We start from the raw sequence: 24,114 nt of genomic DNA on the forward strand, positions 1-24,114 counted from the left end.
TAAGGTTCGGGATCCTCGTTCACATTGCGGTTGACAGGATTTGCTGGTGCCTTGCGACCGCTTGGGAAGCGCCTTTGGATCGACCTTTTTAATATGAGGCGCTCAATGCGCATCGCTCAGAGACCACTTCATCACTTCCCAGATTTCATCATGCCATACGGACCCGTCGACGAGAAGGGCACGCAGCTCTACTATGAAGAGTCGGGTTCCCTCGAAGGAGGCTACCTGACAGTCGTTCTTGTCCATGGCACGAGCTTCCACTGAGGTACGGATCTCATTTACAATCTTGAATGTGGACGAGCTTAGCATTTCATCAGCTATCTTTCACCGCATGTTCCCATTCGCAGCTGCACACCGCTTGCGCCTCGTAGCTGTTAACCAACGCGACTACCGCAATTCGACTCCACTCTCTGAAGAGGACCTCGCACTGCTCCGCAGTGAGGACGATGATCGACGCACGGAGTACTTTCGCCGGTGAGGCTTCGAGCTTGGTCACTTTATTGCCAAGTTTGCGAAAAAGGAGGACATGCCACCCCTCAGCATCTCTGAGGATGGTAAGGAGGAAGGCGAGATCGTACTCGTCGGGTGGCCGTCTGGAAACACCGTCGTACGCCCATTGTTCGCGTATGCATACGAAGCTCCAGAAGATTTGAAGGACGCACTGGAACCGTACATGCGCGCGTATGGTCTATACGGTGAGGCTTGGAAGATTCTTTTGGTATACCCAGATTGATACTGAACTGGATATATGTAGATGTCCCTCGCCGCCTGTGTGGCTTTCCGGATATCGCTGGCTTTTTCCGCCCTTTCCCCGACAATTCCGAGTTGCCTCCAGCACAACAACTCGCCAGTTTCGAGACATGGATGTCAGGCTACTACAGCCACCCCTATGTCATGTCTCGCGACCTTAAATGCTTAATGCAACAGCTCCAGATGAATGTCGCGCTTGGAAAGCCACCCACGTTGTGCACGATGACGCCGGAAGACAAGATGGCCGTCATGGACCCTGCGGCAGTCCAGGACCACGAGATGTTCATCAACTCGATGCCACACGATGTCTATTTGCGCGGCGTAACTAGGATGTTCGAGAAGCATGCGGGCAGTGTCTGGCCACGGGGAGGTGAAGATGATCTGGTGCGAGCAGATTTTGGGTAAATGCGTGACGGGCGCTTGGGATCTCGCCGACTCGTATGATGAGAAGGCGAAGGGAGAGGTCACCCGCGCCATGATCACCACATCGTCTAGGGCAAATCATTTCGTAAGTTTCTATTCTGTAAACTATGCAGAAGTTGTTTATTCTGGTGATGTTAGTGTAGATTCACTGGGACGAGCCAGAGAAAGTCGCGTCAGTTTTCGCCAACTTTTTATGAAGATGCCCGTTCGATGTGCCGACAACTTATGTCTATATATCGGTTTGAGAATGTATGAAATATGATATATTGAGCAAAATCCGTCCAGTAATGACCGTCCTGCAGTCAACTCTATAAGTAATCTGATCCATGATTCTTCACATCGTCTAAATAAGACACGGCTTGACATGGACAACATCAGCGGCCTTCGTTGGCTTCCAGCACACTGGGCACGCCATATGTTTGTTCAGGTGCTTCCGAATACACCTACAGAGAAATCGAAGTTTAAGGTTAGTGTTACCGAGTAAGAAATCTGAAACCCAACACTTACCTGGTGCAGAGGAGGTGCCCGCAACCCAATGTGGCGGTAGAGGTTGGGTATTTAAGACACACTGGACAGGTGACATGGACACCGGTGGCAATATGTTTCTGATGTTCAGAAAGCTTTGGGTAGGAGTCCATATCCTGGTCATGGACAACATCGACAAGCATGCAGGCCCTCATTTCGGCATTCTGGAATTGTGGAGTGATTCATCAGTCATGGAGAACATGGAGAGGAGCTCTAGATGAACGTACGAGCTGAGACTCGTCGTTGGCTAGCGAAGCAGCTTTGTCTTCGTCAGTAGGTTCCCCTGACTTCTCCCCATCGTTCAAATATTCGTCGAAGGGTGATTTAGTCGCATCGCCATATAATATTTTGTGACGTTCGTTCTCCTGAGGGAAAACCAGGCGGCCGTATTCGTCCTCCCAGCCTTCAGGCAGATCTTCGCAGTCATCAAAATCGTCTTCGTCGTCTTCGTCATCGCTGTCATCGCGATGCACTGCGGCGACTTCAATGTGCTGAGATGCCATGCACATATCAGTCGAGCTCGATAGGGGTCTGAGAAAATAGGGGCTCACCACTTTGAACCCGGCCGCAGTCTCGAAGAACTTCTCGCACACACTGCAGTAGTGATGCTTGTTCGACGTCACGTAATGCTGTGATAGAGGTGAGCATCTTGACCTGGAAAGATGATGATGCGACTCACAGTGCGTAGCGCGTTCATGTGAGCGAAGCGCTTTTGACAAGGCTCGCACTGAGGGTGGTTTGTCGACTTTTGGACGTGCTCTTCGCGAGCACGCTTCGAAACAAAGTACTTGTCGCAGACAGTACAGTAGAAAACATTGAGGTTCATTGCGCCGATCATGTTGAGTTAAGTGTTAGATGTGATGAGAATTGGTAGTGGTGGTATGAGTTGGTAGTGGTGGTATGAGTCCAAGTTGCGATGTGCCTAAATAAGCAGTTGGTGGGTCTTATATACTTGTGAATGCGGCTGTGCCATATGTGCGTCATATTGAAGTTATGGAGAAGGCGGTGAAGCCCAATAGCCTAGATTCCCAGCGGAGGTTTCACTCGGAAGTGGTGAGACATGAGAATGTCGGATGAGGGCTAAAATTAGTGTGTCGCCAGCTGTCTCCCGCTGAGAGACTGTATTCGGATGTGATTTATGATCTATCAGGATCATATTACTGTGCTCTCGGAGAGTTCAGGGGAGAACACCCCTCTGCTAGTGGCGAAAGCCTACAATGCGCGTTCGAAGGGTCAACAAAATCATCATCACGTGCGCGAGAGGGCAAATCACGTGATACATTACACAGTACTTATTATGATACATTTTAATGATCGACACGGCTCGAGTCTGCAAAACAAAACAATGAGAAAGTGACGTGAACGTTGAATGTTAAACGTTGGAGGGAAGGAGTTAATGCGACGAACGATACAAAAGGGCCCACACATAGGGTAACAAACTCTTCACGAGCGCTCAGCTCTGCTCGATAAATTTCTCATAGTGATCCTGCTCAAGACTGGCTCTGTATGCGTCTTCTATGCTTTCGTATAGGGTATCGAGGTCATCAAGAGCAGTTTGAAGGGCGGTTAATGATGACAGATTGTCTGCGCGAAGAAAACAATGTATTTGAGGACGATGGCAAAATACCGAGTGACAAGAACAAAAAGTGCCTTGGTGGAACACGTACCATACATCTGTATGCGCAATTGAATGAGATTTTCCGAGGGGTGCGGGACGCTGAGAGGAGGTCAGGAGAACGAAACCAAGTAGTAGGTTCACAAATGAAAGAGCCCACCTGTACCCACAAAACTCCACTTTCGGACTTGACTTTTGTCAGAGATACACAACTACACAACGACACTATCAACGCACTTTTTCATGATCATCCACCTCAATGCATTGCCAAGTGTGTGGCTCTCGTCAAAGATCTGATATGTCGCAGCAGAAAGGTCTTGCTCGGCGCCTTGCATCTATTGAGGAGACAAAAACAAGACATGGATTTGTCAGTCTACGCTTTTCAATCGTGAGGGGCCACGAGAAGAACTCACGATACGGATTTTAGGTTGGGTTTCCGCCATTATTGTCCAGCTATTCCGGGTGGAAGTCAGAGAAGAGATCTCGACGGAGGGGTGCAAACAAGAGTAAACAATTGGTGCGCGCCATTTCTGGCTCCCGAGGCCTACCTACCCCAGTTGACGAACGACACCTCTCTGCAGGTATGCTCGAATCGTTGCTCTGATCAAACAAAACGATGTTCGTTGACCCCCGTATGTTGGGCAGTGGTGCTGCCTTGCCTGCAGATCCACCGGTCAAAATGAAAGCCCGCCCGGGCACTGCCGGGAAGCGTCGAACAATACTGAGTGTCCCTTTTGTGGCTACGACACACAACAATGGCAGGCGCTGCCATCAAACAAAGACGGCTTCGGCTCGACAGGATCTCAACAACCCCTTCCCAAGCGCCAGTGGCCCTTCTCAACTCTCTTTTCCAAGGTACGTCCGCATGATTCGGTGAGTATAAAGGCTGTCCGCCTTTCCCCGCTGGTTCCTCCCTACCCGGATCTTTCTCTCGGTACCCTTCCATCCACTCCCAATTTGTATCCCTCTCGCATACAGGCAGGCCCTCACTACCCCAGGCGGACATCATTTTCACGCTCACATCTGTATCAATCTATCCCCGCACGTACACGCCTGTTTTTTTTGTTCTTGCCCCCGATCATATATCATTTATAACCTCCCATCACTTGATCCCCCGGCCTATATTTGTATCGATGGCTCCATCTCTGTCTGCTTTCATTTCTACCTCTGAACGCCCTACCCTCCCTCCGCTGCACTCTCTCGATCTCCCCATGCCTGACGTCAGCAAGAAGATGTTGCAGCCTCCCATTCACGAACTGAACAACCCCCATGAATATTATGTATGTCCCGCATACTTTCACCGCTGTGCATCTACAGTTGTTGACTTCTTTATTATCAGAATACTCTGCGGCTCGCCGCCCCCCAACCATCGCGCGCTCGGCGACCCTCTATTTCGTCCAGCGTATCTTCTCGCATGTCTTCTACCTCCCCCGCACCATCCGACTCAACCGCACCCACATCTCCATCTCCATCTCCCCCACCCCCTTCATTCCCCAAAGTCCGCCTCGTTCTCACCGACTCATGGGAACACGCTGACGCTGCGCTCCTGTTCCCTCCTCCCGATGCCCCCTATGTTCCGACACTGCAGGCCATCACGTCTGGCGTGCACACACCAAATCGCACAAACGGACCCCTGCTCCTCGTCGGGCGCGCGTTAGACTATGTACGCGGCCCGCAGCGATGCCTTGCGAAGGGTGCGCGCGCGCACCCCTATCGGCTTGTGCGATCCGACTCGCCCTCACGCCGACCGTCGACTTTTTCGCGAACATCCTCATTATCATCATGATTCACTTTTGCCGCGCTGAATTTTTCGACGACGAGCTTCGACGCCGGGACCGGATATCGCACCTGATAGGTCGAGACAGACGAATGACATTTTGGACTCATACAAAAAAGATACCAGGATCATTTGACACTGTATTTTTGGCAACTCCGTCTTTCACCTGATGAGCCGTGTATTACTATAGACTTTCCGTTCGTGCTTAATTGATGTATTGCTTTTTCTCTGTACGCCTTCTTGATTTCGTCAAGCGGCATGACGTCTAAGTGCAGACTTTCTACAAAACAAAAACAATAAGGTTCGTATTCTGACCAGTCTCTTGTAGATGTTCGGTTCAGAACCACCTTGAGAACCTCGTGTGTCTCATCTCAAGGCGAAGGGAAGCAATGATGCTTCCGTTGGAACATTGTGTTCCTATTCAAACAACCTTCAAAGGCGGAACTTGTGCATACAGGCTGCGCGTTTCCCTGCCCTCGTGTACGTAATTGTCGGTCCAGCATCAAATGTATGCAGGCGAAGCGATCTCCCAACTGGCTCGTACTTATCGCGCAGGACGCGCCATAACAGCAGCAGCAGCAGCAGCATTTCCTGCACTGCGCTGTCCGTCATAGCTTCACCCCTGTTCTATTAGTGGTCCCACTTGGACTGCGTAAAGTTACTTTTGCACTCCATGCACTCGGTCTAGAGAATCTCGGATTCGCCAACAACCTCAGCCTATCTGTTTTTAAACCACAAAGGTGGCAGTAGAGATCGGAGAAGCCTGGCTCTGCGACATTACAGAAGGTCAGCTTCTGCACCCCTTGGACTGCGCGAATCCGGAGTGAGAACGTATAGTTGAAGCTAAGCGTCTGCGATTTAAGCTGAGTGCGACATACATGATCAACCAAAGGATATAGCCGCGGCCCGGTTCTACGCAGTTACAATGAAGTCTGCGATTAACCAGGATGCCTTGGATTTGTGGTCGACGCCTTGGAGATAAAAAATCATTAATGATGCACTCACCTCGTAACGAAGGATACGCTCTTGGTGAGAAAAAAAGTCCTAACGTGACATAGTAATGATACAACAAATAGCCAATCTTGACAAGCGCACGTCAGTCGTTCAACTCCTGCTCCCGGATCTCTTGCTCTAGCCGCTCGCGCTCGGCCTGCCGGAGACGCATGAGAGTGAGGGATTGGTAGTCTAATCCGAGGTTTGTGGGCTTTGGTGGCTGGGTCTGTCCTGGTTGCGGAGGGGTATCGAAGAACTCGGGCTACCAAGACGGAATTCGGTGAGGGAGATTCAGAGAGCAGGATAGGAGACGAGACGACGCACAAATGATGAGTACGCCCCTGTGGATTTTGATTCTGAATGTTGTGGAAGTGATCCTCGTGACGCATCTCGAGCTCCATTTGTGGTCCTGTCCGCGTCGCTCCTCCGATCGACTGGAGGGGCGTCCGCATCCTTTCGCTCCACTTTTCCAGTCCCTGTTCCCAATTTCCCTTTCTTCCTCAGCCAGCCCAACACAGGCGGCTCCTCAGTCCCCGCCCACCCTAGGTCGACAGCTTCCATCCCATTCTCCCTCTTCCCGCTCGCACAAACCGCCGCATATGCGTCACCAATGCGAAAGAAAGGGACTAGTGCGGTTGCACGCTTGGGAGGTTTTTCCGGGGCATTCTTAGGCGGCTTCATGCTGAGAATGATTGAGGACTTGTCAACATCACCAAACGGTGAGAGGAAGGCAGCGAGGGCATCAGGCGTCGTAAGAGTTGGATGTGTAGCAAGAGGGTATTTGAGGCGAACGGTAGTATCAAGATCACCTATCAATAGCTTGTGTGTGAGATTTTGATCTTCGGGTGGCTCGCAAGATATAAGTGGGACGTACCTAACGATGGCGGCTCCAGTTCTTCGCGCGTTTTCTCTGCCGCCCTCTCAGACTCCTCTTCCATCCTCTTCAGCGCCTTCTCTCGCTCTTCGCGCAATTTCCTACCCTCATCCTTGATTCGCTCTGTTTCTTGCGCTTGCGCACGATCTGCCGCGGCACGCTCGACTTTCGCCTTCTTGAACGCGCGCTCACGCTCCTCCAACTCGTCGACCATTGTGCGCCGCTTCGTATCATAGTTGGCGAAACGTGTCTTACGCGCCTCTTTCAGCCGCAGCTTCGCATCGAGCACAAGCCGTCGAAGGGGGTCAAGCAAGAGTTCGTACGCTTGATTGAGTACATGGAATTGGCGTGCTGCAGGTGGGAGAACATTCAGTTGTTGAATTTTATGAGAAGCAAGTAATTGTGAGTACCAGCGTCGGGGTTTCCACGATTCTGCGAATGGAGGGAATGTTGAGGACGAGGTCACTCGCAGTGATACTTGGTGCTTACTCTGTCAGGATGAACTTTGAGCGACCGTTGACGATAGGCTGTCTTTATCTCACCATCCGTTGCTGAGACCTCTATTCCAAGCAGATCATAAGGATTCTCTTCGTCAGGACTGGACATAGCGAACGTTCGACGTGGTGGAGGGGAGTAAGGGAGTGTAGTGATTACATAATAGTACTTCAATCGCCTAGACCTGTTCGCCAACAGTCGCCAACGTTGTTCGTACACACCCACTCCTCATATACTACATACTTCGCCATGTCCTCGTTGAAGGCATATTTGGCCGAAAAATACATGTCCGGCCCCAAGGCCGAAGCCATTCTCGCACGTACAGCTCCCAAGAAGAAAAAGAAGCGCAAGGCAGAGGCTGGTCCATCGACATCTGGTAGCGGCGCGATGATTAAAGACGACGACGCAGGTTGGGGTGAATCCATGGCGAAGGAGGACGACGACGATGCAGCAGACGCGCTGATAGCTGCGGACCGCGGGTTCAAGAAGAGACGCGTAGCAGCGGCCGAGGAGTCTAATTGGACAACAATACGAGAGCCAACCCCACCACCTCCTGAGGATGAGCAGCCCATGGTGATGGATGCACAGGGCGCAGCACAAGTGCCATTTACAGGTGGCTTGTTGACAGCGAAGCAACTTAGGGAACAGATGCCGTCGGACAAGACTACTCACATGGACGAGAAGCATTTACGAGAGGCAAGGGAACAAGCTCAGGAGACCGTGTATCGCGATGCGTCAGGACGGAAGATAGATACCAAGGCAGAGAAGGCAGAGGCTGCGCGAAAGAAGAGAGAGAAAGAGGAGCGCGACGCGAAAAAGATGGAATGGGGCAAGGGGCTGGTACAACGGCAGGAAGAGGAAGAGCGGAAGAAAGAGCTAGAAAGACAGAGAACGAAAGACGTGGCGAGGTATGCCGATGACGAGGATTTGAACAAGGATTTGAAGGCCCAGGAACGATGGAATGATCCTGCTGCTGCCTTTTTGACGGTTCGCGCATCTCCCCCTCGTGTGCGAGTATAGGTTGCTGCTGACAATCATCCATACACTCTCAGAAAAAGAGAACGAAGGGTCCACGAAAACCTGAATATACAGGCCCACCGCCACCGCCGAATCGATTCGGAATTAAACCTGGGTATAGATGGGATGGGGTCGGTACGCAATTGATAACCAATAAATTCATCCACACTCCGACGTCCCTCTCTCTCCCTGCAGATCGTGGCAATGGCTTTGAGAAGAAGCTCTTTCAACACCAGAATGACCGAAAGCGCCGCGGTCAAGAGAGTTACCAGTGGAGCGTGGATGACATGTAGCAAGGCGAGACTCTTTTACTACTCGGCAGGGCTTGTATACTATCGCTTTTTGGAAAATAATCGTCTCGGCCGCCAGTCATGCGGTACGTCCCACACAGGGCCTCGTGTGTCATATAAGCTTACCCTTCACTCGCTCGAAGAACAGCTACTCAGTGCTGAACTCCTGGGCTCCACTGCTTCAGGGTCCAGTCATCATTTATCTAGCGTCCTGCGGCATCTGATCTGAATCCTGCTCACTTACTGCACCTATCCTCTTCAGTGAACGAGTAGATTGCACCACCAGATGATTTCGCGCACGTTTGCCATTCCCGAGCATATCACCGAAGGCTCCGGTCACTGACATTGAGCTCAATCCTTCCGAACCATAGGTATGTATGGCCAACTCATTCATGACTGTATACTTAATGCAGCCTCGATGAACGCCGTGAAGCATCCAGCTATATCACTTGGCTCGTGCCCTTTCCCATATATATCGTCTGCTGCGCATAATGTATGGAGATAGCCCCTTGAAGATCACATAAGGAACAGTGCCGGTACCTATGGACAAACACCATTGACCCCTTTATGCCGCCATGGACGAGGGGAAGTTATCCTATGAATCATCACTTGTGCTGTGTACTAAGGCGGCGGACAATTGTAAACTCAGCGCGCTCTACGAGGTTGGCGAAGAATATCGCATCTAGCATCGTGATTGTTCGGATTACTGACATCACAATTCAAACATTACGGCTATTGCACGCGCCAGGATCGATCCTTTGAACGCTCAAAGATTCAGCTTCATCTAGAAACTAGATGATAGCCGCATCGACGCAAACATACTCGCGGTCGGACTCCGCCATGATAACATAAACCTGACACAGAAAACTATCATGGACGCCATGCAACGTGGTCTGCCTGCCGATCAATTTATTGGGGTAGGCCTCCTTTTGTGGTGTGAATGCGGCGCTCTGCTCCATTATCCTCGTACCTGGCAGTCAGACGGGCGCCGCAGTTACCGTATATCCATTCCAGGACATTTCCGCACTCTCGTACGTGGACCCAAGTCGGCCATAGTGATATTCTACTCCATAGTGACTCCCGGCCAGGGATGCACTGGCTCCCATTTCCCAAATTGGTGCAAATGAGCAATGTGTTGATGGCGACAGCCCAATACAAGGTCGGATCTAGCTTTGTGAGTTTTGATGCTTCCCGTTGTTCTGTGCTTTGCGGGTGCGTTTCTTTATCATGATTGGATTTGCCATCTTCCTGGCCCAGGGGAAATCGGATCCGAAAACCAGCCGCGTGTCTCCTGTTTATGGAGACCCATTCGCCACCGAGACGTGCTTACAGTTCGGTAAAAAAACTCAGATGTAGCGCTCATCCCACTGGCACTTATAAAGGGCTACAACGAAAGCCCGAATGCATCCTCGACAACGTATTTGTCACTTTCCGCCTACAAAGCTTCATCGTCCCACCCACTGCTATATCTGGGTAATACGTTCGCTCTATTACACCGCCTTTGCTGAACCCGTGCCCCATCACACAGTTAAATCGGTCTCCATGAACTCTGTGCCTCACCTTAAAGTCGGTATTGCCGTATACCGCAACCAAGATGAACAAGTGTCGGTATGGTTATTAGTGACCAGCCCCAGCAACTACCGCGCCTCCGACGTCAGCATCCACCTTCCCCTGACCATGCGTCCAGATGGAGCCTGGACAGTGCTGGCACGCAGCGCCCAACCCCTCGAGGCTGCCTTGAGCCAGGCTTTCCTCCCAAGCTTCAAGTGCGTCTCTGTCATAGACTTGTGCGCCGTCAGAGGAACCGCAGGTGTTTTCGAGAATGTCCAAGACCTCCTTTACCACTGCGCGCGAGGATATGCTGGTAGAAGGCACGGCATGCCCTTAGCTCGGGGCGAGGTCGGTTTCATCCACGAGGCTATTTCGGCTCTATGCAAAGAGGGATATACTACACTCTCATATCCTATTGACATGATCAATACTGTTGTCGGAAATGCGACCAGTCGTTTGGAGATGGAAGACCGCTCTAGGACATCGTTTCCTGTGATTCCGGTCAGGGATGCAATGGTCTGCATTCATCGCTGAATGGACTTGTCTTCGATCATCATTTCCCCTCTTTCACCCATCAAAGCCTCATATTTCTTTCATTGTATCCCCACTGTAAAGGCGTAGCGAACTAGCGTCTCTTTTCGCTTCGGCATTAACTACCACGTACGTCGGTTTGAATGTGATTGTCCGGAGTATGTGATCATGCGTTCTGGAATGTGATGGCCTGACAGTGGACACGAGAGGATTGGATGAATAGAGCCCAGACTAGTCTAAATGTATTAAAATGGGTTACTTCGACAATCGACAAGTCATTCTCATATTATCGACTTGGCTAGACAAAATTTGTCTATCCCTTTGTTCGCCGGCTTCGTGACACACGTTAGGCTTATTCGGAGCAGAAACTGAATATGCTCGAAATTGTTAGAGAAGCCAGAGGTGTCAATGCCTCGTGGAAAGGAGCTGTAGATGCTCCTCTCTTCAGTAATCTGGTCGCGGCGAACATGCAAGACCAGAGTCGCAACCGACTGACCAACGAGGGAGCTACTGTCTGATATTTTTGTACAACTCACTCGTCTTGATACTCTCCCGCGATGTTTCGACATGACTGACGTAGGCCCCCATACTTGCCGGTCGTGATGAGAATACGGGAACACAACCTCATGAGTGCTAGTCTCTCATAAGTGCTAACCTTTCAATGACCTCCGAAAACACCGTCAGTGTTGCTATCGTTGTGTTAGCGCTATACCCCGACGTCAAACACGTTTACGAGTGAGTACTGAGCATTTGGCCCGGCCACACATCCGTTTCCGAACTCAATTCAGTTTGCACCATTGTTATTATCCTATGGCTTGACAAACCTGATTCGGCCATCCGAGACGTTCATGGAGAAGAACTCACCAAGGGTTGGTGTGTGCTTTGCTGCTCGCCTGATGTGTTCGGTTAGGAACATATACTCACTGGATTCACGAGACCCTACGCGCCTGACCCACTGGGCCACTTGCCGAGATCGTTCATGCGAACACGACAGTCCACACAAAGAGGTTTGTGCCGCACAATAACGGCGTGAAGGCCCACAGCGGGGTGAAATCTAGTGCCCTAAGGTAGCGTCGTCGCCGCGGACATCTGTAGCTTACACAGTAATCGTGAGTCTCTGGCATTTCTAATCATCAGAGAACTGATACTACATGGAACTTTCTCGATGATTGCCGCAGCGCTTGTCTGGAATGCTGACTGCAAATGCTTCAAACCCGAACGGTTTGGAGACACATACCGTTGGCCTCGTGATGGTAGTATGCCTCTGTCATCACTATCCATCCCGCGCCGTAGCTCATATTGGAAAGAGTATTTCTTTATTCTCTAGAGGTCTGCGAGGATGCATTGGCTCCCGCTTCTCTCTTACGGAAAGCCTGTATTTTATCGCACGCTTAGTTCGCCAGTTCGAAATGACCTCTGAAGATTGGCTAAGGCTCCTGACAGAATAGACAACTGGATTACCATCAGCTCGGTGAATGCGATAGTGAGACTGAGAGGGCTTCAGGTGTGAGAATGGAGTGCTTGAGCCTGAGATGCATCATCGTTTTTGAATGGACAGTTTGATCCTATACATGTGTGACTCACGTCTCGACTTGTTTATACAGAAATTTTGCGGGATCTTCGTAAGAATTTCGGGATTTATAGAACCAGGGAGCTTCAGCTGCGTGAGTTCCATGAGGGGCCACCATGAGTGTACACGTTAGAACCCCTATAGGCTTTTTCGAAGCAATCGCGAGAAATTGGGATTTTGAATTCCGCACCTTCCAGATCTTAAAATGTCTTCATGGAATTGAAGAAGTACGGAGGGGGTGGAAACTGGTGGAAGCCCTTTGAAGCTCGCCGAAGACTCAAGAGAGAGTCTTAATAGGCCCTCCTGGGACCTGCACAGGGCAGCTCCGGCAGCTCTTTGCCGACCTCAGGGCACGTGCATTCATTTAAGATAATGGGGCTTGCGGACCGACCGGACCGGCCGGGTTAAACGAGCGGGAGACAACACGAGTTATAAGTAGAACACATACCAGCAGGCCATGCAATCCCTACCATCTCTCTCTTCACCCTGTTTCTTGCTATCAGAGAATCATGGCAGTTACCATAACTCACTTCGAAATCCATGGTATTTGAGTTTTGCATCACCGTGCTGTTTGCATGCTGAATTTCTTTCAAGATATCCGATTTCCGACATCATTGACCGGTGATGGCACCGATGCAATGTATGTGTGCACTAGGAACCCTTTTTTTTGTTATGTTATGCTTTGACTCAATGATTTAAAAACAAGGAATACGGACTGTGACTACTCTGCTGCATATGTCTCCTTGTATACTTCGTCAGACCTCGTTGGCCACGGCCTTACTTTCACCATTGGACGGGGAACGGATGTTGTGCGTGGTAGAAATGACGTATCATAAAAAATGCACGCACTGATAGCTCTATAGGTATGTTTGGCTGTCAAAGAAGTTGCTAATAGGTTAGTCGGCAAGGAAATCGAGTCTCTGTTCTCAAACATGGGGAGGACCTGGGACTACCTCGTGGCGGACTCACAACTTCGATGGTGAGATATACTTGTTCCTACCTTCTCATGCTACTGTGTATCTGACATATATTCAGGATCGGCCCAGAGAAAGGTGTTATCCATATCGCGACCGGTGCAGTTAACAACGCTCTGTGGGATCTTTACGCGAGGTCACGGAAGAAACCGCTGTGGAAACTCGTCGTCGATATGACTCCTGTAAGCTCCATTTGTTCTCATGCTCTCCGGTCTCTCATGCCCGGTCATTAGGAGGAACTGGTGAACTCTGTTACCTTCCGGTATATCACCGATGTGATCACGCGCGAGGAGGCACTCGAGATGTTGAAGGCGAAGGAAGCAACCAAAAAAGAACGTGAAGAAAGGGTTCGCGAACTTGGGCAAGCTTGGTTCATTTGACACCAATTTTTCCTCACTTAAACATTCTACGCTCCTCCAGGTACCCCGCATACGTCACTTCCGCCGGCTGGCTTGGCTATTCGGACGAGAAGGTCTCTCGCCTCACGAAGGAGGCCGTAGCTGCAGGGTTCAACCATTTCAAGATGAAAGTGGGCGCGGATCGCGAGTCGGACCTGCGTCGTGGTAAGATCATCCGCTCGATCATCGATGACCCCCAGTATCTCCCCGCTGGCCACACCCCGCGCGACCCCGATGGTCCTGATCTCAAGGGCAAGAACGCGGGCCCGACAGGTGCGGTGCTCATGATCGACGCCAACCAGGTTTGGGATGTCAACCAGGCTATCGACTACGTCAAGTCGCTTCAGGAAATCAAGCCTTGGTTCATTGAGGAACCCACTGCCCCAGATGACATTCTGGGGCATGCTGCGATCCGCAAAGCGCTGAAACCTTATGGCATCGGCGTTGCTACTGGCGAGCACGCACACAATCGGATGGTATTCAAGCAACTGCTGCAAGCTGAAGCTATCGACGTGACCCAGATTGACTCCTGTCGACTCGCGGGAGTCAGCGAGGTCATCAGCGTGCTCTTGATGTCTGCTAAGTATGACGCATCTCAATTTTTACCTCAGTGAGCTGACAGCATGTTCTAGATTCGGCATCCCTGTATGTCCTCATGCCGGTGGGGTCGGCCTTTGCGAATATGTGATCCATTTGAGGTCAGTTTCTCAAACGCTCTGTCGCCGTAGTTGCTTGAATGGGAAGTTCAGCTTGATCGACTACATCGCCGTATCTGGAACTATGGAGCGCAACGTTCTCGAATTCGTCGATCACCTGCACGAGCACTTTGTCACCCCTTGCTCGATCAACTCTCGTGGCCGCTATAATGTGCCCAACGACCCGAACGAGGGCTACAGGTGCGTTATCGTTCTCCGCTGAATCGTCGAAGTCTCGACGCCACGATATCTTACTGATGGTGCGCGATATAGCATTGAGATCCGCAAGTCCAGTTTCGCCGAATTCGAGTGGCCCAATGGGTCGTACTGGGTCAGTCGTGGCAAGGCGCAGTAAATGATCTCTCTCGTCAAGGGCGCGGGTTTTGAAAGTCAAATGCATCACATTTCTACTGTACTCTCATAAACATGTTCTAAATAAGGCTGTATCATAAGCAAAGAAGCCGTTTCTCACCGTCAGCCCGAACCACATATATAGTCCAATGGCGGAGAACCTCAGTGGGTAAGGAAGCCGTCCGAAGCAACCGTCTTCGAGATCAAGTTTGAGAATGTCAAGTGACAGCAGCGCGCAGAACCACGCACCCACAGAGTACGAAGGCAAGCAATCATAAAAGTGCCCGCAATCGCGCCTTCTGAAATCGAAGACAGGTTGCGAGAGAGGCCAATGTCATTTTGATAAACGATCGATGCTGGGGGAAAAGAGGTATCCCAGTGATCGAACCTGCAAACAAACTATCAGGGAACTAATTGAGTGTATTGAACTATCTCAAATTGAGTGCTCAAGCAATGTGAGTAGATACGCGTTCCTCACAAACAACCGATTGAAGGAAAGGCTCTGGAGATATATCCCAAGGTACCGGGCGTTCATTGTATCTCACAACGGGAGATATTTACCTCCGGTACTGCCTCGCAAATAACCCTCTATTTTTGAGCTCTCAACAGCATGAGTCCGTTATTCCAAGGAAGCGTGGACACCCTCTCTTCGTGACAGCTGGCCACCAGGGTGAGTCTGGACAAATGGATACCAGCACAAAGAGGGTTAGGGCCGGGAAGGCTGTGTCCAGTATGAGTTGAGCAAATCCAGGAAAGTCAGTGCTAGACCCGCCGATATAAAATGCCGCTTGCCCGGTTCCTGTACAAAGGCAATGTGTCAGTCCAACTATTCGGCCTATGATTATGCATGCCATGTGTCCATAGAAAATCGATCTTGAAATAAGAAAAAGCGACCCACGAACGGAGGCCGACGACATTAACCGCCGAATTGGTAGAGAAGCATTCCGCAGGTCAATATACCAGCCAAGTATCCCCAAGTTATACCTATAGATGAGAGAAGAGTTTTATCTCTATGTCCCTGAAATTTGTAAACAGGATAGTCAAGGGTTTTAGGATGCCCAATCTGCAAAGAACGCTTTGGACATGTTTAGCGACCTGGTGATACTTAGTTGGTTCACGGTGATCCAGTTTTTGTTGGGCACGTACGACCATTGCCTACACTGTAAGAGTTAGGATCTCCATAATCGTTTCAATGCGACTTAGGACAAGCATAACTATCCCAGACACGACTGCTTGGCCGTGGCCTAGCAGACATCTTGAGAACAGTAGCCTAAGGACTAATTCAGCATCTGTTGCTCCCAGAACATTTCAAGAGCATGGGTAACCTGTGATAGCAAGTAATTATCAGCCTTTTCCCTTGCATGGTGACAAAGTCTCGCACGAACGATCAAGAATCCATCTTTGAATGAGGCAGGTACGGCTCGGTGCGTGGGTGTTGTGTACGGAATTTGTGAACATAATGGTGCACATGACACTGCCGTTGGGGGTAGAATCCATAGCATGCATGCTCACTAGCCACAGCAACGTTGGACGAAAACCACACTGCGTGCGCCGCAGGGTTTTTCCCGAGATAAACCGTGGATAAAACCGTGTATATAAATAAAGTTTTTGCTTGAGTTTATTTGCGGAAACTACCGAAACAAGAACTTGAGGTTTATTCAATATTTTATTATGGGGCGTGATAAAATATCGGGTAAACCTCAAGCTTTTGTTTTAGTGGGTAACCACCACCCCAGCACATCTCGAGTCTCCACGCCCGGTACCACATCGCTCTCGAAGCCCTTGAGAATTATTCTCATTGAATCTTTTTTTTACTAATAGAGGTCTTCTTTAGACACCCGGTGACTTCGCCCAAGCAAACCTTCCCTGCCGGTTATCGACTCAACTGGCAGGCGCGACTTGGCCCCAGCTATCGATCACCTATGATCAGATGTGTGACTCCTACCATGTCTTCTCCTGTCTTCTCTGGCTGGAAATTTCTACGCCTCCCCTGAATCATGCCCTATAAAATTCTTGAGTCGAGGCAAAGTCACAAGCAGCATGCCTATGGTTATTCTCCTGCGTAATATCATGTAAACTTGGTCCCACATATCGCATCGTGCCTCTACTCATGGCGATTTGGGTTGTCCATCTTTCGATTTTGAGGAGTTCCAAGAATCGTCGGACTCGGAACATTCGTCCTTCGTGTTCCTTCGTTATCTGACAAGTAAAAACCTGATCGATCCGGGTCGTCTGCGAGGACAGGCCTTCGCGTGGACCTCGATTCGCGACACGTAAAAGGTATCTGTGCGGAATCCTCTCAGAATCAGCTTGGTGTTCTCTATCCAGGTATCTCCGACGACATGGCCATACTCAGTGGTGCGGCAGATCTCGAGGTGTTCCCGTTCAGGACATTGACTAGCAGCTGATACCCAAGTATGCTGTGCAAGCAACGTAACCCATATAATGGATCCGCTCTTCTACCCAAGATCGGACTCGATAAGTATTCCGACAGCTGCGATGCGCAGGGACAGGCAAAGCACTCCTCCCAAGTTGAGGAACTGTGAATTTCCAACTGTCCGGAGTATACAATCCAAAGAAAGTCTCGGCGGATGCCACAGGGTCTCCGTGCCTGCGACAAGTGGTCAAAAAGAGGCGTGCAAGGAGATGTGTGTCAAGGCGCGGCTCTTGGGCGTGTCTCACCATAGGCCACACCACCGACATAATTACCACTTTTTGCCACCCCACATCCACACTCCCTCCTTACGCCTTTCCCCTTCATAAATCCACCACTGCCCTTCCATACTATTGTCTCACCGTATACGATGACCGACGCTCAGTCTGCGTCTCGATATGCTTATGTGAAATTCGAATCTAACAATTGCCCGTGGTGGGAGGATTACACAGGCTTAGATGCGCTCACATTTAAGCAGCTAGAGCTGGCGTACGCACGCGCTAGGGAATTTATATTGGAGCAGGTGGAAGTATTGGTAAAGTCGCACGGATGGTCTCCTCAGAGCGGTATCTCGACCGTGAGTGCTCGTGTCCTCCATCCAAAGATTGGCATTGTTCGATAACCAGGTTTGTTCGCCCAGGCTGAGCTCTTCTCCCTCGCACGTGGGGATCGTACGCTGTGGCTCCCCACCGCCTTTTCAGCATTTTTCGACACGTACAATTCAGATTGGTGGGTTTTGCAATTTCAAGACGATGAGATGTTCCCGGTCTCCTATCCCGAGATCGATAATTCCTCCACATATCCCGACATCACCATCTCCACGCTTCCATCTATAGTGAATATCTTCTACTTGATACAGTCCTTCGCGCCCGGCATCCTCCTTCTCGTGGCCACAGACGAGACGAAAGGGGTATATGTCACCCGCAGCCTTCCCCCGATGCAGTGGATAGAAGACAATCTCCCGCTCCTTGAGTATTGCCTGGGACCGAAGGTGGCAGATAAGCTTCGCAGAGCTGCATCCGACGATACCAAGTCATTCCATAGCGGATCGGTTGACGAAAAGGTGTGGCCAGACGACGAGCCAATCGAAGATCCCCTCGACGACTGGGGCGAGGAAATGGAGGAGGATTGGGACAGGTACGATGACGAATATGAGGACAGTGCTGCAGAGGAGAGTTACAGGACGGTAAAGGAGACTTACGGGGCGGCAGAGGAGATTTACGGGGCGGCAGAGGAGAGTTGCAGGGCGGCAGAGGAGAGCCCCAACTCGACGAACGATTGGCACCGTGTCGCATCAAACTGGGATGGTTGGGAAGTGAAGGATTACTTCACTTGCAGCGCATCATGCGGATTCTGCGGTAACTGCGGTAACAGTACGTATACACTATAACACTTTACTTTTCAATATTGTTCATCAATAGATACTGTTTTTGCAGATACACCTCAGGAGACGGCTGTGGCGCACGGATGGTGAAGTTTTGAAAAATATTCCATGACGTGCTTGAGACATACTTGAGGGATCTTCGTATGTATATATACGTGGTTTTGGTTTGACTGACAAAATTGAACGCTATATTTTTCTCTGGTCTTGTCATTCCCGTGTCCCTCCCGTGTTTCGCCGACAGGTTCCCGTGCATGAGTTGCTATCTGGTGCGGTTGTGACATTCAACGGACTGGGGATTTGGATCCTTCAGATTGTTCGTTCAAGTACACAACTTCTATGTCTAGGCTACATTTGCAAGGTTAAATAAAGTTGACTGCACATTGCTTCATCATTGCCATGATCTCATTATTCCGAACTTGTGATTCACAGGGGCAGGCGTCAGGCGTCTACCATGCAGCTTTTGAGAGAAAGCCGTGTGGCCAGCAGCGTACGGCGACCTTGCGCGTTTCGTCTAGTCTATATGGCGTACGGGAAATTCCAACATCAGATTCTCCAAAAGGCGAAGCGAGAGAACGACCCACATCAGCAACCCAAACGCGAACGCCATTGGCAAGAAGAAATATTCGACTGGAATACCGCGCGTTTGGAAAACCTTTTGGCTGTAACATTGGATGTTAGTGACTGAGCCCATTTGAAATAAACAATGCACGCACAACACCGGGATGTAGGAAAAGAAAATTCCGATGACGAGTGCTAAGATAGCAGAGGGAAGAACTGCAGGGTTGACACGGGGAGTTGGTGGTTGAGTGATGATGCTCGACTTGCGGTTGCGAGTGGCAAGTAGATTACTGTAGTGAATATTGAGTATGTCGAGTGAGGAAACGAAGAAAATGGTGTACGTACCCCCACTGCATAACGACGAGCGTGAAGAAATAAATACTCTGCGCACGGAACAGAAGATCGTCCGTCAGCCCGGGCCAATTGCCGAAGCCGAGGGCAAGCGAAGAAAAGGGCACGCCATTTCGCTGGAGGTACCAGAATGACCTAGGCGGGGGCAACGTCAGACAACAACTACACAACATTGCCGAACTTTATACACTGACATGGACATTGCCCCCAAAGATTCCGTGACGCCGAGGAAGCCATAAGCGTGGAGTAGAAGGCGCCAGTCGGCAAGACGGTCTGTATGAACGTTGCGTGGCGGTCGAGAAAGCAACCCGCTTTCAGGCGGTTCAAAACACATGCTCAGGGCGGGAAGGACATCCGTCTAGCAATTTTCATGGTCATTTAGCAAGAAAAAGAGCGGTTACCGTGGGAGTTGAAACTCACTGCGACGCAGATAAGAATCATTCTTGACGGAGAGAAAGTAGTGTCAGGTATTTCTCAAGGGAGAAAATAAGCAAGTACTCACTGAATGTTGCTCAGCATTTGTGGCACACCGATCAACACATTGAAGAGGATTGGCATCAGCTCGGAAAAGCTGGAGGGTTCAGCTCAGGACTCTTGATCGCTCCTTTCAGAATGGTAGACAGACCTTCCAGCCGGCAGGAGATACATGATCGTCTTTTTGAGATTGTCATATACAAGCCGTCCTGTCATGATGATCAATATGGGTTGTTGAACAGCCACCACGGGTCTACTGACCATACTCCAATGCCACAACGATGGCTGAGAAATCCTCCATCAATATCATATCCGCTGCTTCGCGAGCAACATCAGACCCGCTCCCCATCGCAATCCCGCAATCGGCAGCACGCAGAGAGGGTGCGTCGTTCACACCATCGCCTGTCATGGCAACAATGCCCCCACGCGCTTGCAATGCCTGCACGATACGGAGCTTTTGCTCAGGTGTCGTGCGCGCGAACACGATCTCTGTGTAACTGCACAGTCGATCCATTTGGGAAGGTGTAATAACGTCGAGTTCTGAGCCAGTGATCACAATGCTATGCGGTGCGGCCGAAGAGTCGCCCGTATTTAGGAGCGAAGCAAGGTCGGAAAAATGGTGAATAGCTTTTGGATTGCTGATAATTCCAGCTTCTGCAGCAATGGCCACAGATGTGGCAGGATGATCACCTTGAAATGATTGAGTCGAATGCAAATGGGTATGATTGTATGGACGCCCACCAGTGACAACGAAAAATCGAATACCAGCTCCACGACATATTCTGGAGCAAGTGCATGCTCAGCTAATGAAATGCACCTTGATTCATATAGTTTGCATACCTGACAGTTTCTGGGATATCGGCCTTTAAGGGGTCTATCAAACCGACCAGCCCAACGATCGTCAGTTCCGAGTTATAGTCGTTGATAAGCTGTGCAAATGCATCCGAGAAACGATCGGCCTCCTTAGGGATGCAATGATAGGGAACAATGCGACGAGCGATAACAAGGACTCGGCGTCCCTGGGAAGCCCAGTGCTCCTGAACGGAAATGATGCGCTCTCGCACAGTTGTAGACAGCGGAAGAGGTTTGCCACCGGTGGGACTGATCACGGACGTGCAGCGTGAGAGCAAAACTTCAGGTGCGCCTTTCACGGCTAGGAGATAGTCCTCCGAGTCGAAAGCGTCCCAAGACGTCAGTGCCGCGACAATTCGCGTGCTGCCTTTGTTTATTTCTTGTGTTGTGTTATTAAGTCTGGAAAGAGTCAACATGAATTTATTCTGGAGAATGCGTCAGCCGTCTCCATTACGATTAACATCGACAGTGATAGACCTGCCTTAGAGTTGAAATTGATTTTGAAAATCTGTCGCCAATGACCTCGAATGGTATCCACGGGTATAAATGAGTCGGCGAAACGCAGAATAGCGGAATCTGCAGGGAAAGAAATCGTTAAAATGTTTCTAACACAGATAGCGACTAGTCCACTATCGTACCGGTGGCATCGCCAATGACGCTCCTTTCACCCAATGCACTTGCTTGATCGAAATTTGCCGAGTTGCAGATCGCCGCCACAGTAGGCAATTGACGAAGATTTTCGGCTATTTCTGGGCTTGCTTTCCCAATATCAACCATCAACGACGAAGTAGTGAAGATTGCATCAAATACAGCCGCATCTTGAACGTGCATCTTGTTCTGAGTCAAAGTTCCGGTCTTATCCTGGAAATCCTGTTAGCTGCTTTCGTGGAAACCCAATAGAGAACATACAGAGCACAGAACGTTGACGCATCCCAGAGTTTCAACGATGGACAACGATCTGCGAAGCCATGAAAAATCACTTCGAATCTGAGTACATATTTAACATACTTGCAGAGAACTTTGTATTTGCTGAGTGTGTGAGCGACTTTGGCGAGCGAGATCGTCACAGCGATAGGCCTGAAAATCGCGCAGTTTCAAGATTTTTTCATTCTATTGATCAGAACAGCTTACAATCCTTCAGGTATAAATGCCACTAGAGATGGAAGTAAGCGACATAAATCTTGGAATAAATGTGAGACGAAGACTCACCCATGACTGATACCACATCAATGAGGATGCCTGGGACGTTGAGAAAGGTAGGAAATCTGCGCCTAAGCCTGGAGATAATTGGTGAACAAGGTCGAAGCTTGTAAGATGGCGATGATCGTACCATGCAGCCCACAGGACGACAATTATGATGGCAACTAGAGTGGCAGCACTAGCGATGATCACGATGAAGCGCAGGATTTCGCGCTGTAGTGTCGTCATTTGCGTAGGGGAAGCAGACGACATCTTGGCGATTTGCCCGCTGTTAAAACAGATGAGTAATTGTACTTGCCGTTCGACCAATTCCAATTATACCAACAAGACCGTGCGATCACCAGTCTGAACAACAAGCCCGATACCAGATCCGTTCACGCAAAGTGTTCCTTGAAGTGCGATGTTTTTGGTCTGATGAACAATGTGAATCATGTCATTGAGAGTATCGTCGGGAAGAAGGAAAGTAAATACCTCCATAATGTTATCATTGGTCGCCTCTAAACGTCCCGAAATTGGCTCGCTCTGGGAGGTGAATGAGCCTCACATTTCTGAGCTTGCTCAACGGCGGCGCTTACTTCTCCCGTGAGCACGCTTCGATCAAACCTCAGATCCCCGCTAACCTCGATCAGCCGTAAATCTGCAGGTACCTTCTTGCCCATGACGACGAAGGCTAGATCCCCGGGGACAAGATCGGCAGCGGGTACGATGGTCTGCACGCCATCGCGTAGGACCAAAACGTCGACAGGAAGCATGTCCTGGATAGATGCCATGACACGGGAGGTAGAGAAATCTTGCCAAGCATTGAAGAGCGTTTGAACGACGACAACGACGAGAAGAACAACGGCGAGGGCGAGGTTGGATGCCTGAGGATGATCGCCCCCGAGTGGCTTCCTGGACGTACGTTGTGAAAAACATGTTGGAACAACAAAGAACTGCGTACCATGCTATGAAGCAGATGACACTAGCGGTAAGAAGAAGACTGCCAAAACCACCGAAAACCCAGCCAAGAACCTTCCGCAAAGTATTGCTCTTGGGAGGGGATATAATATTCCTACCATTCGCAACTATGCGGCGTTGGACCTGCGCAGAATCTAAGCCTGTTTTCGAAGAGACTGAGAGCCTCTGGAAAGCCTCTTGAAGGGGGATAGAGTGCCAATCGAGCGATATGATTTCTGGGTAGTGTCAGTATCCAGAAGGAGTGCTATTAAAAGAAAGAACTTACCCTTGACGGTGTCTTGCCTGGAGCGGCCTGCGGAATTGTCACCGAAACTGCTCCGATGTTCGACTTGCAAGCTAAGGGTTCGAAATTCTACGGGAAGACGAGTGTGAGGATCCACGATCTCATGACGAGAAAGGGTGCGAATGGGACGCTGGCCCCAGGGAACGCCGCTACCCCCTGCGCTCGGAGCGTCGATGGTGACAGTCCTCGGTATTGGTAGCTTCAGCGCCTCGACGTCGCGGGTGTTTGGGGTGATCATCTTCGGTTAGAAGAAAAACGGGAGATACTACAACAATGCCAGATTAAATGAGAATTGAGCCTAAGGATATGGAGAGCCACAGGGGCCTGGTATGCTGGTCCGTGCGCTTGTCCGTTTCCAAAATGCAATCAGCGATTGCGTAACCTCGTCACCGAAGTAAGCAGAGTGACTTTCGCTAGAGGAGTGAGGACTTGAAAATGGAGCTATTTTTGCTCGATACTGCTACGATCCCAGCGAGCATGCAACAGGTAGCCACAGAGCGAATATCGCCATAGGAGCGCTTCGGTGTGCCATGTGCAGTGAGCCCTTGATAGGTACTCTGCCTGTCTTCCTGGCCGTCATAGCACAGATGATTATGAGATGTAAGAGAACAGATACGGAACCTGGAAAGCCTCAGAAAGATTTGGCTCATCCGGTGTGGGGGATGGCATAATTTGAAAATGGACCAACGTGCGACAATCCGAACACCAAATACCACAGAGGTGATAGTCCAGCCTGAATCGATTTTTGACATCGACATAGTCCACTTTTCCAAGCTCCGGTATGTAATGAAA

General features: G+C 50.1%; 12 protein-coding genes across 12 annotated transcripts; 6 read left to right on the forward strand and 6 right to left on the reverse strand.

Moving 5' to 3' along the window:
- Nucleotides 1-93: 93 nt before the first annotated feature.
- On the forward strand, nucleotides 94-264 carry HETIRDRAFT_326318 (uncharacterized protein; the record flags this gene model as incomplete). Its single annotated transcript, XM_009551846.1, has 1 exon — nucleotides 94-264. One exon carries the CDS (start codon nucleotides 94-96, stop codon nucleotides 262-264), a length of 171 nt encoding a protein of 56 aa, XP_009550141.1.
- Nucleotides 265-331: 67 nt separating this feature from the next.
- On the forward strand, nucleotides 332-1,370 carry HETIRDRAFT_454177 (uncharacterized protein; the record flags this gene model as incomplete). Its single annotated transcript, XM_009551847.1, has 5 exons — nucleotides 332-474; nucleotides 541-695; nucleotides 755-1,071; nucleotides 1,145-1,258; nucleotides 1,317-1,370. The coding sequence occupies 5 exons, from the start codon at nucleotides 332-334 to the stop codon at nucleotides 1,368-1,370; spliced, it is 783 nt and encodes a 260-aa protein (XP_009550142.1).
- A 146-nt stretch (nucleotides 1,371-1,516) lies between these two features.
- Nucleotides 1,517-2,536, reverse strand: HETIRDRAFT_454178 (uncharacterized protein; the record flags this gene model as incomplete). The annotated part of the gene is made up of 5 exons (XM_009551848.1): nucleotides 1,517-1,616; nucleotides 1,681-1,862; nucleotides 1,926-2,189; nucleotides 2,250-2,327; nucleotides 2,378-2,536. 5 exons carry the CDS (start codon nucleotides 2,534-2,536, stop codon nucleotides 1,517-1,519), a joined length of 783 nt encoding a protein of 260 aa, XP_009550143.1.
- Nucleotides 2,537-3,151: 615 nt separating this feature from the next.
- On the reverse strand, nucleotides 3,152-3,756 carry HETIRDRAFT_420932 (uncharacterized protein; the record flags this gene model as incomplete). The annotated part of the gene is made up of 5 exons (XM_009551849.1): nucleotides 3,152-3,282; nucleotides 3,366-3,415; nucleotides 3,474-3,500; nucleotides 3,551-3,648; nucleotides 3,727-3,756. 5 exons carry the CDS (start codon nucleotides 3,754-3,756, stop codon nucleotides 3,152-3,154), a joined length of 336 nt encoding a protein of 111 aa, XP_009550144.1.
- A 690-nt stretch (nucleotides 3,757-4,446) lies between these two features.
- On the forward strand, nucleotides 4,447-5,099 carry HETIRDRAFT_454179 (uncharacterized protein; the record flags this gene model as incomplete). Its single annotated transcript, XM_009551850.1, has 2 exons — nucleotides 4,447-4,593; nucleotides 4,653-5,099. 2 exons carry the CDS (start codon nucleotides 4,447-4,449, stop codon nucleotides 5,097-5,099), a joined length of 594 nt encoding a protein of 197 aa, XP_009550145.1.
- Nucleotides 5,100-6,065: 966 nt separating this feature from the next.
- On the reverse strand, nucleotides 6,066-7,563 carry HETIRDRAFT_39205 (molecular chaperone, DnaJ superfamily; the record flags this gene model as incomplete). The annotated part of the gene is made up of 5 exons (XM_009551344.1): nucleotides 6,066-6,345; nucleotides 6,408-6,892; nucleotides 6,958-7,308; nucleotides 7,368-7,389; nucleotides 7,447-7,563. 5 exons carry the CDS (start codon nucleotides 7,561-7,563, stop codon nucleotides 6,187-6,189), a joined length of 1,134 nt encoding a protein of 377 aa, XP_009549639.1. The 3' UTR covers nucleotides 6,066-6,186.
- A 138-nt stretch (nucleotides 7,564-7,701) lies between these two features.
- Nucleotides 7,702-8,762, forward strand: HETIRDRAFT_454181 (uncharacterized protein; the record flags this gene model as incomplete). Its single annotated transcript, XM_009551851.1, has 3 exons — nucleotides 7,702-8,439; nucleotides 8,505-8,604; nucleotides 8,665-8,762. The coding sequence occupies 3 exons, from the start codon at nucleotides 7,702-7,704 to the stop codon at nucleotides 8,760-8,762; spliced, it is 936 nt and encodes a 311-aa protein (XP_009550146.1).
- A 4,134-nt stretch (nucleotides 8,763-12,896) lies between these two features.
- Nucleotides 12,897-14,959, forward strand: HETIRDRAFT_157466 (uncharacterized protein). The gene is made up of 10 exons (XM_009551852.1): nucleotides 12,897-12,954; nucleotides 13,006-13,051; nucleotides 13,118-13,220; nucleotides 13,275-13,390; nucleotides 13,447-13,567; nucleotides 13,619-13,746; nucleotides 13,806-14,366; nucleotides 14,416-14,481; nucleotides 14,533-14,679; nucleotides 14,752-14,959. The coding sequence occupies exons 1-10, from the start codon at nucleotides 12,921-12,923 to the stop codon at nucleotides 14,831-14,833; spliced, it is 1,404 nt and encodes a 467-aa protein (XP_009550147.1). The 5' UTR covers nucleotides 12,897-12,920; the 3' UTR covers nucleotides 14,834-14,959.
- A 472-nt stretch (nucleotides 14,960-15,431) lies between these two features.
- HETIRDRAFT_420937 (uncharacterized protein) lies at nucleotides 15,432-15,746 on the reverse strand (the record flags this gene model as incomplete). The annotated part of the gene is made up of 2 exons (XM_009551853.1): nucleotides 15,432-15,628; nucleotides 15,728-15,746. The coding sequence occupies 2 exons, from the start codon at nucleotides 15,744-15,746 to the stop codon at nucleotides 15,432-15,434; spliced, it is 216 nt and encodes a 71-aa protein (XP_009550148.1).
- Nucleotides 15,747-16,111: 365 nt separating this feature from the next.
- On the reverse strand, nucleotides 16,112-16,335 carry HETIRDRAFT_164121 (uncharacterized protein; the record flags this gene model as incomplete). Its single annotated transcript, XM_009551854.1, has 2 exons — nucleotides 16,112-16,154; nucleotides 16,211-16,335. 2 exons carry the CDS (start codon nucleotides 16,333-16,335, stop codon nucleotides 16,112-16,114), a joined length of 168 nt encoding a protein of 55 aa, XP_009550149.1.
- Nucleotides 16,336-17,590: 1,255 nt separating this feature from the next.
- Nucleotides 17,591-18,851, forward strand: HETIRDRAFT_152933 (uncharacterized protein). The gene is made up of 3 exons (XM_009551855.1): nucleotides 17,591-17,840; nucleotides 17,904-18,636; nucleotides 18,700-18,851. The coding sequence occupies exons 1-3, from the start codon at nucleotides 17,634-17,636 to the stop codon at nucleotides 18,735-18,737; spliced, it is 978 nt and encodes a 325-aa protein (XP_009550150.1). The 5' UTR covers nucleotides 17,591-17,633; the 3' UTR covers nucleotides 18,738-18,851.
- A 95-nt stretch (nucleotides 18,852-18,946) lies between these two features.
- On the reverse strand, nucleotides 18,947-23,560 carry HETIRDRAFT_157468 (cation transporting ATPase; the record flags this gene model as incomplete). The annotated part of the gene is made up of 23 exons (XM_009551856.1): nucleotides 18,947-19,163; nucleotides 19,229-19,306; nucleotides 19,361-19,495; nucleotides 19,551-19,691; nucleotides 19,751-19,914; nucleotides 19,977-19,998; nucleotides 20,059-20,127; nucleotides 20,182-20,239; nucleotides 20,292-20,720; nucleotides 20,772-20,812; nucleotides 20,871-21,249; nucleotides 21,360-21,458; nucleotides 21,521-21,743; nucleotides 21,792-21,840; nucleotides 21,891-21,959; nucleotides 22,014-22,035; nucleotides 22,092-22,159; nucleotides 22,213-22,350; nucleotides 22,408-22,493; nucleotides 22,554-22,604; nucleotides 22,658-22,973; nucleotides 23,023-23,254; nucleotides 23,305-23,560. The coding sequence occupies 23 exons, from the start codon at nucleotides 23,558-23,560 to the stop codon at nucleotides 19,094-19,096; spliced, it is 3,195 nt and encodes a 1,064-aa protein (XP_009550151.1). The 3' UTR covers nucleotides 18,947-19,093.
- Between the last annotated feature and the right edge of the window lie 554 nt (nucleotides 23,561-24,114).

This window comes from Heterobasidion irregulare, assembly GCF_000320585.1.
Source record: "Heterobasidion irregulare TC 32-1 unplaced genomic scaffold scaffold_09, whole genome shotgun sequence".
Classification (NCBI taxonomy): domain Eukaryota; kingdom Fungi; phylum Basidiomycota; class Agaricomycetes; order Russulales; family Bondarzewiaceae; genus Heterobasidion; species Heterobasidion irregulare.